At 36.1% G+C, this 15,250-nt stretch overlaps 1 protein-coding gene across 1 annotated transcript; it reads right to left on the reverse strand.

Annotated features, from left to right (window-relative positions):
* Positions 1 to 633: 633 nt before the first annotated feature.
* On the reverse strand, positions 634 to 2,115 carry LOC135765425 (protein FAM200A-like). The gene has a single exon (XM_065275835.2). The coding sequence runs from the start codon at positions 2,113 to 2,115 to the stop codon at positions 634 to 636; it is 1,482 nt and encodes a 493-aa protein (XP_065131907.1).
* Positions 2,116 to 15,250: the final 13,135 nt, after the last annotated feature.

Consider the following 15,250-nt stretch of genomic DNA (forward strand, 5'->3'; position numbering starts at 1 on the left):
AAAGTCACTACTGACTGAAAATTATAATACTGCTGCAATAAACAAACCCATAAAATAGTTGGAAAGGCCTAATAGATTAAATCCTTGCATGCAGAAACTAAAGCTAAATATATTGTCTTATTTTAAAGCGATCACATGAAAGCTAGAAACACCGTCAGAAATGATGGCCTAGTGCAGGGTTCCTCAATTAGTTTTTACCAAGGGCCAAATTCTGCCAACAATACAAAGCCAAGGGCCACCGACCCCAATGTTATGACCTCAATGTTTGCTCCGCTATTATTGTTGTGTTTGATTTGTTAAGAGAGTCACAAAATCACAAAATACTTATTCTGATTTTATTTATTTTTCTTAATTTCTTTTTTTCATTAGTCTATTTTATTCAAACAATTTGCAGTTTTGTATTCAAATGCAGAAAACTAAAGAACTTTGCATGGTGGATATCAAAAACAAATGAAAAAACAACAACTCTGGATCTCCATGTCTGCGTGGGAGTCAACTGATCCTGCTCATCACTGCACTGGATCTCTTCTCATCAATTTCCCTAATGGCAGATTAAATTATTAGACCAGCTTTAATATTTTATTGTTCTTATTTGGATCAAACTAAAAGTATTTACTTGTATTTACTCACCATTCAATGAGAGAAGTGACAGCGACCAGCTGAAGCAATACCTCTGATGTTAGGGCTATATTCTGTTGTAGCAATTCTGAGACACTGATCAAGATGCACACTGGACAGTCTGTTTCTATCCTGGTTCTTGATGATGTTCATTATAGAAAATGATGACTCACAGATGTAAGTGGATGGGAACATTGAAAGAAGGAACATTGCAATAATTCTGCTGTTCTTGAATTTAGCTTGAGAAACCACTTTTGACCAAAAATCGCTCACACTAGCCTCCTTGTGTTGCTCTCTGAGCAAATCAGATTTTGACATTTCCAAAATCTCCAGCTGTAAAGATGCTTCGTCTAAGGATGAAACCAGGCGTTTGGCCTCAGCAGTCCATTGTCCATCTGCTGGGACTGAAAATGGCTGTCTTAGGAAGAGGAGGAGTTCACTTGACAGGTTAAAGCTCTGAAATCGCTCTTTGAAATTCTCTGCCAGTCTCATCACGAAGTCGCGCATTAACAGGTCCTCTTGCATCTGATGTTTCTCGCAATGCTGTTGTAAATACGGAAAGTGCAGCTTTCTCCCTTGAAGATCCCGTTCAAAAAGGTCCAGCTTTAAACGAAAAGCCTCAACCGCTTCGTACATGTCAGCAATAGTGTGGTTTTTGCCTTGCAATTGCAAATTAAGCTGATTTAGGTGAGACATGATATCGCACAAAAAATGCACAAATGCCATCTCTGTGTTGTCGTTCAAAAACCTCAGAAATGTCTCTGCCTTTTGGCTTTGAAGGCTGCTTAAAAATGTACAAAGTTCATGTTGAAGTTCACACACTCGTTCCAGCACACGGCCCTTGCTCAGCCATCGGACATCATTGTGCAGCAAAAGATCGTGCCGTTCTGCAGACATTTCTTCCAGCAAGGCTCGGAAGAGGCGATGTTGCAGACCAGAACTCGCGCGAATAAAATTGACCAGCCTCATCACAGTATCCATTGTCTCTTTCATTTTTCCAGACAATTTAGCACACAACACCGATTTATGAATTATGCAGTGAAATGCTATCAGTTTTGGATTGACAGCAGCTAGCCTGCTTATCAGACCTCTGTGATGACCAACCATTGACGGAGCCCCGTCAGTGACAACTGACACAACTTTGCTTAAATCTAATCCATTCTTTTCAAAGAACTGCATCAGTTTGTTAAAAATGATTTCTCCGGTTGTGCGTCCCTGTATTTCCAGCAAACAAAGCAGCTCTTCGCGGAAAACCTTCCCATCAAAAAATCTGACAAACACTGATAGCTGTTCAATGTCTGTTCGATCGCAAGACGAGTCTATTGCAAGTGACATAACTTCGGCTTTCTTTATGTCGGATAAAAGATTGGACAGACACTCACCCGCCAGTGCCTCCACTCTTCTTGTTGCGGTGCAATCGGATAATGGCACCTTATGTAATAGCTCCACAACCATTTTCTTTGTTTTCTCGTCGTGTTTTAAAACTTCATCCACCATGTCAATCGCACAGGTTTTAATTAATTCAGCATCCGTGAACGGCTTTTTGGCCTTTGCTAAGTTCCAAGCCACACGTAAGGATGCTGCGGTGGCCTTCTCCTGTATGGATGTGGTTTTATGAATAACAGCAACGGATTGCTTGTAAGCTGCAACCAAGTGTGTTACCTTCTGTTTGCGAGTCTCAGAATGTTCAGGAAAATTGCTGTTAAAATTGCTGTGCAAGGAGTTGAAATGGCTTTTGACATTTTCTGCCTTACAGACAGCCACGGTCTGCGTGCATAATAAACACGTTGGCTTTGCGTTGTGGTGGTCAGGCAAAATAAAACAAAATTGTTCAGTCCATTCAGATTTAAATCGTCTATTTTCCGTGTCAACTTTTCTTTTCTTCACACTTGCCATATTTTCGTGGTGCGCGAAACACAAATGCAGGTAATGCTTGATTTTTTGCGCCAGTGACGTGCTTACGCTGACGTTACCATGACAACCCTGAAATAAGCGCGGGCCAAACATTTTCCTCTCACGGGCCGGAAGTGGCCCGCGGGCCGCCTATTGAGGAACCCTGGCCTAGTGGTTAGTGCTCTTAGCAACGCATGCGGCGATCCGGGTTCGATTCCCGTCAATGCTTATGTGGCTATACTTTGCTAATTTTTATATACTGTACTTTTTAAATAATAACACAAATCTTAACTTTTAAAAGACAATTTGTAGTTTACTAAGTAACCTACATAATACATATTTAGCAGATTAATGCTTTAAATGTAACTTAAATTTAATTTTTTTAATTTGGGGGCAGAAAAGCAGCAACTTGAGTGGACAAAAAAGTAACAGGTGAAAATAAAACATAAATATATTGTTTATAAGAACTGTAGTTGATTTAAGCATAATTATATGCTAGAGGTGTCTAATCTCATTATGTCAGCTGACAAAGATGTTAACTGGCAATGAGGAGAGCACTGGCATCTATCAGCAGCACAGCTTTACTCCTGAAGATGAACTGTTCTTCAAAGAAAAAAATTGGGTCACTGAGAGTATAGTGGGTGAACAGCATATGCATTTCTTAATTTACAGTAGTACAAGAAATGATTGTGTAAAATCATATATGTTACACATATTCTTGACCAGTCATTATTACTTGACATGTTACTCAAAACATTTTTGATGGCAAATTATGTGTGCGTTATAGAGCCACAAGTCATCATGTTAAACCCTGGGAGTATGAGAGATTTTAAACCACTGGTTTATTATCACACTGTTAAAAAAAGTAGCTGTAGTTATGCAGCTGTTCACCAGTAACTTATGTAGATTTAAAGGTTTATTATTTACTGGCAACAGTTTGTTCAAAGTTAAATGAACATTAAACATTAACAAGTCTATGATTTTACAGCATAAAACTATAAAATAACAGCCTCGTGCAAAGCATTTTGTGAACCAGAAATCCTCATCAACCTTTTTCTGTTGTTTCCTTCATATTTTGGTTCACAGAATGCTTTGCATGAGGCTGTTATTTGATGGTTTTATTCTGTAAATAAAAAGACTTGTTAATGTTTAATGTTCATTTAACTTTGAACAAACTGTTGCCAGTAAATAACATACATATAAATCTACAGTAAGTTACTGGCAAACAGCTGACAGTAATACTATAAGTTCTACATAATTTTTTAACAGTGTAGTGTTAGGTGTTGATAGATAAACAGAGTTTTATGAATGGTTACAGGGTGAGGATCAGTTGAAGAAAAGCTTGAGGTATAAGCACATTATACTGTAAGTCTACAGTACAAGCCTTGTGAGCTGAAAAATTATTGTATGCAGGACACTAGCAATCTTCTCTGAGATAAAAAAAGAAGTTTAACTCATTACAACAAAATGTCAAGAGCATACTATCAAATAATTATATTGTATTCCTTCAGCCATGCAGACACCATAATTTTTTGTAAATTTCCAGAAAAATGTAGCAACTAGAGAAAGATAGAAATACTGTAGATCTTTAAAATAATGTGCATTTTTATGCACACCAAGCATAAAAAAAATAAATGACTGTACTTGACTTTTGTGTGTTGTATATTTAAATTAAATTTCCTCTTTGTGTGACAGACAATCTGAATTAAAAAAAATAATAATAATTTCTTAAATTTGTTAATAAACTGTTATTCTTATATTGGGGTAGTTAAGATTATCATTTATATTCAACATTTGTTAGGCCTATAATATACCATATTATGAAACACATGTCTATATTTTATTAATTATTATTGTAACAAAATTTATCAATTTTAATATATAAGTTGATTTTCTTTAATTGTTAGATTAATAGTGGTTAATAAAGTCAAATAAAATGTCAAAAAGTCAGCTGTAATATAATTGCATTTACATTTCAGTGTTAGTGAAAGTCTAGTTAAGCAACAAATGAGGCTTAGCCTTACAGTTAGCCTGCTCCGGACCAGGCTAGTTTCCAAGCATAAGTTTCCATAGTAACCGGGGTTGAACTAGTTCAAGTTTGTTTTATGAAACAAAATCCACCGGCAATAAGCCAGACTTAACAAAATAAGCCTGGCTTATTCTGTAATCTAGTTTTATGAAATAGCCCTCAGATCTCTTCTGGAAGCTGATTCCAGCTACAGGTGGCATAATAACTAAATGCTGACACACCTTGTTTTGAGTGAACCCTTGGTATTTCTAACTGACCGGATCCTAATGACCTGAGTAATCTTTTAGGTTTATATTCAGTTAGCATATCTGTCATGTATTTGGGTCCTAAGCCATGAAGTGATTTATAAACGAGTAACAATAATTTAAAATCTATTCTAAATGTGACAGGAAGCCAGTGTAAGGACCTGAGGACTGGAGTGATGTGCTCAGATTTTTTGGTTCTGGTCAGAATTCTGGCAGCAGCGTTCTGTATGAGCTGCATCTGTCTAATGGTCTTTTTGGGGATCCCAGTAAGGAGTCCATTGCAGTAATCCACCCTGCTTGTGATGAAAGCATGAACAAGTTTCTCTAAGTACTGTCTTGAGACAAAACAACTAATTCTGGCAATATTTCTGAGATGATATTAAGCAGATTTGCTTATCGCTTTCACGTGACTACTGAAATTGAGGTCAGACTCTAAAATTACATCAAGATTTCTGACTTTATTTTGTGTCTTTAGACCCCTATAGTCAAGGTAAGTATTAACCTTGAGAGTTTCATCTTTATTTCCAAATACAATGACTTCAGTTTTGTCTTTGTTTAACTGGAGGAAGTTTTGACGCATCCAACAGTTAATTTCCTCAATGCATTTACATAGAGAGTCAATGGGGCTGTAGTCATTGGGTGACAGGGCTAAGTATATCTGGGTGTCAGTATAGTATCAAATATATCACTATCTAGCTTGCTAAGCAATTACAAGTAGATCAGTAATTTTTATTTTTCTTACAGTATGTAACATTAAATTTTACCATTGAAAAGTTTTAAGGTCACATTGACTTATTATGTTCTCCACATATTACTATAATAGCAAATTTATCAAAACTATGGACTAACACAGATGGAACTATGAAAGTCAATTCTGTGATTGAAGAAATCAAAACACAACCTGGTGACAAAAAATGCATAATTGTCTGTTTTACTGGACAGTGATATCACTTTTTTGTATGAAGACTAAACACGAATTAAAGGTGAACATTTATCCCTTTTTTATTTTAAATATGATATTGTTTTATAGGAGGTTTCATTGGCAAATAATTTTTTTCAGAGGTTTGTTTTCCATTGCACGCATTCTTGGCAGTTTTTCATGAGACTTTTTTAATATATATTATATATATATATATATATATATATATATATATATATATATATATATATATATATATATATATATATATATATATATATATATATATATATATATATATATATATATATGAAGAGTTTGGTTCCAAAACGCAATAAATCCATTTTGACAAATTTCGGTAAAAACGTGTTTTCTATACCAAGAAAGTGACAAGATGAAAACCACTATTTTCTGTTACAAACTTTCACATCGCATCTTTAGGTTATAAAAACATATGAAATTCAAATCCATAACTTGATTTTCAAAGATTTATTATAAAAACTAATTATTTTTTCCACAAAATGCAATAAATCCATGACAGTTTTTTATTTCAAAATGCTATAAATCTATTAAATCAATGTATAAATGTGCATTCATCTTTACCATTTTATATTTATTTAGTTGACTAGTGGTATACAATGATTAAAAAATAAACATTAATGGCATTAACCAAAACACTTACTTTGTTATATTAAGAACACATTGCTGCGGTTATATTTGACGTCGTCTCTTTACATTTTCACAGCGATCAGCTGTAAAATGTTTTGGTCCCGCTCTATTTTCGTTGTCTTTGAGTAAAATAATGTAAAGTTTTCATAAGATCCTCTGGGGTCAATGTTTTAGCATGAGAAGCTTGATGCTGTCTGGAGAACAAGCAGCCGAGTGCCTCTCGCGGAAATTATTAGATGTTGATGGCTTACGTTTCTTTCCCGTCACAGAAAACCATCACAGGTTTAGCAATGCTATTAAAGAATTATTTTGTTTTGTTTGTTGATCACGAAGTACAAAGTAGATGAGGAAAATTAGGATTCCGTGTACTCAGCGCGCCGCCATGTTTGTTTACATTGCGTGAATGGTCCGCTGTAATATCAGGAATGGATTTATTGCGTTCTGTAAAAAAGGAGGAGTGGCGTTTGTCGCATTTTGGGAACAAAGGGAGAAAAGATGACAGAATGTCACGGCGGGTATTGGATTTTGCGTAAAATTAATTATTTACTTTTAACTACTGACCTGATATAATACTGATTTTGGCAGTAACTCATTTTTTTCAAAAATGGCGTTTATTGCGTTTTGGAACCAAACTCTTCATATATATATATATATATATATATATATATATATATATATATATATATATATATATATATATATATATATATATATATATATATACATACATACACATACCGTTATCGGATGTATACCGTATCGACCGAAATTAAGAAGTTTATCACGATAAATTTTTGGCCATATCGTCCAGCCCTATTGTAAACAATGCGAAAGTTTTTCAATCCGACGCGTGCAGTCTGCTGAGGTCGCTTATGTAGGCTGAACTGCACAAGCCATAAGCATACATGATGGCAAATAGAAATGAGGATAAATGACTAACAGTTACTTACTATATATCCTCCTCTAGTGCGTCTTCCATTGTTCTTCTTCTTAGGTAACGTAAAAGATAAACGCTTCTCTTTCTCCATGTCCAGACATAAATGAAGATATTCCTCACATGTGTGTATAAAGTTTAGCATCCAAACATGCGGTAAAGTCTTTAAATCTGATAAAACTTTGTTTTTCATTGTTTGAAACTGTTCATTACAATTTCAACAGCGGGTACCGCCTCTGGGCGTGACCGCGGTGTTGCCTGTACACCCGCTTCGGCATATGCCAGATAAGGTGGGCATCAGGGATGTGATTTTTCCGGATTAATCCAGAATTCCGGATTTTCCGACCTGAAAATGTGACCTACATGAATCATGCAGATGATGATCTGGGAATATATTATTGCTTGTGTCTATCGAAAAAAGAATCACAATCTCGATTCATACCCTGTATTCAGATGCTGCATTCACGTGTTTACATTAAAACAATCCAGATGTTATGTTGTCAAACTTGCTTACACTCACACAGTGTAAAATCAAACCCTATTCATTCACAAATCAGACCCGATCGTTTCTCTCCTCTCTTCTCCTCATTTGCGACGTTTGGCTGTCACTCGCGTGACATGAAACAAAGCGACAAACATACACGTCGGTTTACTTGGTGGATTTGGAGCGGCAATTTTCACAGAAATGAGAGGAAAAACGAACGCAATTGCAGAAAATCATGGTGGCGACTGAGAGAGGGACGATGCAACAATATTGGTTCCGAAAAAAGGCAAGGAAATAAGTTACCTCTGAACGTTTCTCAATTGGAAGGCTGCAGAGGTCTCATATGCAGGCTGCATACGTCATCGAGCCTGGTTTAACCCAACTGAGCATTACAACAATTTACGATTAACCAAGAATAATAGTAAACTTTATAATTGTGGATATTGTGAATCTTGATGAGTCTTGATGACGTATGCAGCTTAGAAATGCGACCTCCGGATGGCTGCAGCCTAGGATTGAGAAACGGCCTCTGTATCATCGTTTGTTTCAAAGGTTTTGTGTTTTTAAAGTTTTAAGGTTGACCAGTTTGATTAAAATAAATAGCATCTGTACTTTTTTGTACAATTCCTTTTATTTATTAGTGTCAACCTTCTATTGTTTATGTTTAACAGCTAACAAAGCGACTCATCTACAGGGGTCTAAAATTAGGAAAAGACACCTTTAAGACACTTTATTATAACTAAAGGTCCTGTGTAGCACATTTTTACAGATATTTGTATTAAAAAAATACTCTGGTAAAAGTAGAAGTACTGATTTAACTTCTTTACTCAAGTAAAAGTAGCAAAGTACAGGCTTGGACATTTACTTAAAGGGATAGTTCACCCAAAAATGACAATTCTGTCATCATTTACTCCCCCTCATGTTGTTACAAACCTGTATAAATGTATTTGTTCTGATGAACACAAAGGAAGATATTTTGAGAAACGTTTGTAACCAAACCGTCCGTGGACCCCCTTCACTTCCATAGTATGAAAAAAAGAATACTATGGAAGTAAATGGGGTCAATGAACAGTTTGGTTACAAACATTTCTTAAAATATTTTCCTGAGTGTTCAGCTGAACAACAAAATTTATACAGGTTTGTAACAACATTAGATTGAGTAAATAATGAAATAATTTTCATATTTGGGTGAACTATCATTTTAAAGTATAAAAGTAGCCATGGAATGATAACAATTTTTTATGCAAAGCTAACGTTACCTGGATCACACAAATGCTAGAGTGCAAGCTGAGGAACCTAAGTGGATATGAAAAAAATCTTTGTAAGATTTATCCATTCTTTATAAGCCATTACCTACATTTTATATGGATGTCTGCAAAATAGGCCTTCTTTTGACATGAACATATGCATGTGGCACATTTAGCTGTTAAAGTTGGGTAAAAATGTAAAACAAAAATAAGTTAAAACATATTTTTTGTCAAGGTTGTTGTTATAGAGAGAGGTGGTGATGGAGCAGTGGACAAGACACTTGCTTTTGATTCCCACTGTTACACATCCACCAAATAAGTTGTTATGTGTCATACTGTACAAAAAGTTGCATGTTGCACATCTAGCTGTAAAATAAATTAAAATGTGTTTTTTTGTTCAAATAAGTTGTTATGGGTCCTGCTTTACTATCCGTATAGATCCGCCACCAGTTTGATTGGCGTGTGTGTGTGGGGGGGGGGTCTTATTATATTTTCCTGCTTTTTTGTCCTTAGCCAATCACATGCCTGGGGCATTCCTTTCCACCATATTTATGCTCTCTGGCTTTCGACCATGGCGTCACGCCCAACCATTGGTCGAATTTGATATACACACTTAGACACCGTCACACTGTAGGCATTTCCCATAGCATCAGCTCTGACACATCATCTGGTTCCCTTCTCAGGGAACAAGGGTTAAATATGTAGTGATTCAGCGAGAGGAATGGAATAAAGTTATTTAAAACACTATGAACCTCCGACCGAAACACTACGCTAATCCCCAAGGGAATTCACAGATTTAACTGAAAGGGAATAATAAGTATAATTAACCTGTGATTAACTATACAAGTTAATAAGGTTTTAAATGATTTAGCAGAATAATAATAACAATTAATTAATGCATTATGTGAGTGCGAGGAAGAGAGTTCCGCTGAGTCCTTGGAGTTGTCTGGAAGTGTGTGTTGTCAGGAGATTAAGATCTCTGATGAAAGCATCACTAGCAGACCTGGTAACAAACTCAATCTAGCATCACAGCATGATGTTGATAACTACCCAGACGACAAGACCTCCAGCTGATGTCCGGCCAAATCAAGGATTTTACAAATCAAGGATTTCAACAGGATTTTTTACTTCAAAATCAATAATGGCATACAACACTGTAAGTATTGTTTATAGCCGGGACAGATAAAATGATGTTCTGCGTTAAGCTGGAGAAGGTTCGCGGGAACTTTTTCCGGTATGTTTGAAACTGCTGGGCGTCAATCCAATCAAATGACGTTAAACTGCTGACATCATTGTAGGCCAGCGAGATGGCTCTTGCGCTGCCAAATCGAAATCTGATTGGTTAATGGAATAATTCATTGCCATTGCTCTTAAGCTAAAAATGCCTGAAAATCCTAAAGGCCTAGGCAGATTTCTTTGACCATGACTGCTATTTCATACGGTGTAAGATCAAGACGGAAAAATATGTTTACCATATGAAAGATCAGTTTATGTTTAGGTAGGCCTGTAGCGACACGTCGAATTCCGTCAACGTCATATTTTTGCGTCGACGCTTCGCACGTGTGAGACCAAAACATTAAATTTTTAAGGCCCAAAAAATGATTGATCATATTTGACTAATCTTTCGTAATGATCCGCTAGCTGCCTGTCCCATAAGCAGGCTGTCAAAAAAACGCTTCTCTGTAGGCAGCCTGAGCTCTGAGATCTACACACAACCTTTCACCAACCACTCAAAACCAAAATAAAGTTTTCCAACCAATCACCAACAGAGGGTAGCTGTTGTTAGGTAGAAAAAGCCAGTGTCAAACCTCATAACAGTCACAACATGTCGGTGATTGGAATGTTTTTAAAAGGATGTAAGTGAAGTCGTACCTTGCTAATACTACATGATTTCAGCGTATAACGGCTGGAAGTGTGTATAGTAATTTTCTTGTGGACTGAATAAAGTCTATGATTGGCATTTCTTCGTACAACAAAACCCAGCAACGTGTTTTAATTCTTGACGTGATCTTTATAGGCTTTTGTATTGTAAGATAATTTCCTAAATAAGATAGCACCCCCCCAAAGGACACTGCATGGGGGCAAAGTGAGTGCGCGGGAAAAGCCACTCTCCACGATTCACAGTGGACTTCCCACTGAGACACATTTGGGTTTCAAAGACACACCTTTAGGGTGTCATACATTTGTATTCTTTTCTCTAAAAGCAAACTGTATATGAAATGCTACATCCACAAAGAATCTAAAATCTGTATCTTATTTGTTTTCTATTGGAATGTCTCATTGCAAGTGGTTACAATGGTCTCATATAACAACAGAATTCAATGTTAAAGTATATGTGAAACTTCATTCAATGTTGATAGACACCTCCCTTTCTAAGCATAAACCAATCACCCACTGTATACAGATTAAGGACAGCCCTTAGTTTTTACAACAACCAATCATTACCAAATTCCTATATGCTTTGTTCTCTGGTTATTTAAGGAGATGTGTAGAAGATTTAGGCGGGACTTTCAATATCGAGAAATGCACCCCCATGATGCTGTCCTTGCACAGCATCATGTATTGTTATTTTACTTTGAGGAATCTGTAACCAGATCTTCATCTCATTACCAGGTATGCAATGGGTTTTCGTTTGATTTTCGTATTCGAATTGGAATGTAAATTGGCTTCTGAATTATGTTTTACCTACCTGGTTAATAAATTGTTATATTTGATTTTATTCTGTGTTGCTCGGTAAATGTTGACACTGCAAGTAATATCGTTGTATCCGTAGTTACCGTAAGGACTGAAATCAGGCTAGGATCGGCCCAATCCCAGTTAGATAGTGAATAATACATCAGCTGAGGATTTGAGAGATACGACTAGCAATTGGCGTTAGTTTAAGTGTACTTAGAAGCGTGGAGGCTGTGTTTCCGTTTAGAGTAACATTTCTGATTACTCTAAATAGGGTCAGCCTCAACCTCTGTTTATTTCAATGTTATTCTATTCATTAATCTTGATTAGAAATATTAATTGTAATAATTAAGTGTCACCTCTAAGGGGACTAAATAAAGTATGTTTTAAGTTGAGCACGCAGAAAGCGGCCGCTTAAGCGTATAGTCCAACCTCTGGCAGCGACCAACACTGATTCGCTTACGACCGTTGACCAGTATATTAATTATGAGGCCCGTACTAGGATCATGTGCGACTGTGAGAACCGAATGAACGAGTGTAATACCAGAGCTTTATCAGAATAAATAAACAAACATCCATCTAAATTCTGTAAGCTTTAAAAGTAATAATCAATCAAATTGGTAATATAATATAAACTAAACCTTTTTCTTTGGAGTCAGATTAGAGATAAATATACCTAAATTACGTAACGCCAAAACGTCATCTGCAAAGCTCCGGAAAAGACCGAACGCGCTATCAATCCTTCCCATGCGGTTTGGACTTCGCCATTGGGCCAAACGGATGGATGGGGGATATAAAATTCACCCCCTTACAAAGTGGTGATTCCCGGGACGTGATATTCAACCAGTGAGAAAATCTTATCAAAATGTACAAAGTACGACTGATTCGATCCCTGGAGAATAAGAGTCTTTTCATGGAGCTAAAGGTTTGAACTTCTTCTATTTCTTCAGCTGATGTGGTAAGTCAATCTTTTCTTTGCCTTTTAAAAATGTTTGAGGGAATGTTTTAAACATCCCACATTTATTAAATAGGTTGTAAATATATCTAATGTTAGACTGGAAATCAAATCCGGTGGGGCTTAAAAATGAAATGAAACCACATTATTAGAAAAATGCTGCGCAATGCTAAATGAAGAATGAATTGCTTTGCTCTGTTAAGATCTTTTGTTTACGTGCCTACGGACAACAAAAGATCGTCTTTCATTGGAGTTAAGTCATCCAAAATTTGTTCTGATTCTCAAACAAGGAAAACAACTAGAATCTAAATTTAAATCACCAAATTCTACACAATTGTTTTTGTTGTGACAGCAAATGCACAACCTAGAAAAGATAGCTAACAAACTTTAACAATTAAAAAATGATGTTGGATGATTTAAACTAATGCAATTAATGTTTTTGCATGTGAAAGGAGGACTTGGACAGTTGAGATGTGATAAGCTTACAGATAGTAAGGTTTTTAAATGCTGCATTTGTATGTAGATGTGATGTTTGACAATCAAGGGTAGCTATCTGTCTGCAGATCCACCATTTGTATGGAGATGTGATGTTTGACTATCAAGGGTAGCTCTCCGGGGAGTCTATTGTATTCAAGGTTGTGAGTGAGCCTTCTAAAAGATCACTCTGGACTGAATGAGGATGAAATCAGGAAGTCATATTACAATTACAAACTTCTAATTCAATGTATTCCTCCATTGATGAGATACAATTAAACAAAATCTAAAATTGTTGCAAGAAAATATAATGTTGTTCTAGGCCAATAAAACACAAATGGTCTTATCTTTCACTGTGAGAAACCCAACTGAGATTAAAAGGGGCTTACCCCCACTCAGATAACGGGCTATCCATTGTTCCCAAGAGAGAACATTGTTTTTAAGGGAGACACTTGTTTTTAAGAGGAATACATTAGCATGAACCAATGAAAATCTGTGCCTCACACCAGTCTGTCCAGGGCTGACACCTTTTCACATTCAAATATATTGATACAGGAACATCTTGCAAACTAAAAACATCAATCTGGTAATCCTTAAGAGATCAGTAATGAATGTACTTTTAATTAATATTATTTTTAATATAATGTAATCTACATTGTGCTCAAGTTGCAATATACATTATATTATAATGGCCAAACAGGCCTCAGATGGTAAATATTGTGGTGTATTACATGTATGTATACTATATGAAATAACTTGCACAGGCCAAACTCACAGAATTGGTTCACTACACAGTGTGTCAAGGAGCAGAGCACGCTGTCACGTGTTGCCATGTTTTAACACTGAAAAATTACATGACACTCGTGATGATAGTGAACCAAATCTCCTTCATTGGAAATCTCTAACCCATCTTTTAATCCAATACAGAGGTCTATTTTAATCATTTGATAACTTAACCTATGATAAATGCTGAACACAACAAGCAAAAGAGTCTTTTGGTTCAGAGATCTGAAGCAGGTGTGATGAGCTGATGAATTGCCCACAGGTCTGACTGAACTGAGTAACTTAAAATGAAGCCATTTGAGCTTATGGAAAAGTTCTCCAGCAGAAATGGAGTTTGAATGCTCACAGCAGACAGCATAAGAGTTTAAAATGCTATCACAGCTTAAAGTAATACACTGTCAGACTACACTGCAATAACAGTAGTCAATAAAAACTCTGAGCAAAAGATGAAAAACTAATTTAACCTCTGAAAATAAATCTGCAAAGTAACATGACAATGGTACATCTATTCCCTAATGACTGATCACCAAAAGAAAATATTTGTACCACATGTCTCAATGCAAATTGCAAAAGGGTTAAAAAACTAAAATTGCTTCTCTGCTTGTCCCTTTATCAGGTTGAAAGCTGTAAATCCTGGCCAGAGATGTCTGGCCTCATCAGACAAGACAGCGAACCCTGCAGAAAAACAATCTAGAAAACTGAGGATGGGTGTGAGGACATTCAAAGGCCATTTTACACCTCACTACACTATACCATCACGAATAGACATGGCCTCAAAATTTGCAACACTAATTGTTAGAGAAAAAAAATCCACCCATCTTCCAGACAAACACTGACTGTACAGCACACACATTGACTAAAACAATCTCGTAACACATCTGGTATAGACTTAAAGACTATCCAGACATAAACACTACACACCATACAACATATTCCAAACTTAACACTACATTTAAAATCAACATTCTCCTGTTACACACCAGAGACATCTAATCTAACACATATGCTAAAGTGATATCATTCACACCCATATTAGCAAAACTACAACATTCATAAGAAACTTACATGGCAAAGTCACACTTTGATGATTATGTTTTAATTGCAATAACAAACTTACTGTCTAAATCTCAAATCAATAATCTGACTGTTGTTGTCATAAGTGGGGACCAGTGGCGCCCTGATCCTCAACTTATCACTAAACAACAGCACAAAAATTTTCAAGAAACAATCAAACCACTTACATCTCAACTCCTAATATCAAAGGTGACTTAGTCAACATATCACATACACACCTATATAAGTATTCACATATCTCTACACTCATACA

Source organism: Paramisgurnus dabryanus, chromosome 6 (assembly GCF_030506205.2).
Source record: "Paramisgurnus dabryanus chromosome 6, PD_genome_1.1, whole genome shotgun sequence".
Taxonomy (NCBI): Eukaryota; Metazoa; Chordata; class Actinopteri; order Cypriniformes; family Cobitidae; genus Paramisgurnus; species Paramisgurnus dabryanus.

Coding starts and splice junctions, on each gene's coding strand:
- LOC135765425 (XM_065275835.2), bottom strand. CDS start 2,115: ATGGTGGATGAAGTTTTAAAACACGACGAGAAAACAAAGAAAATGGTT.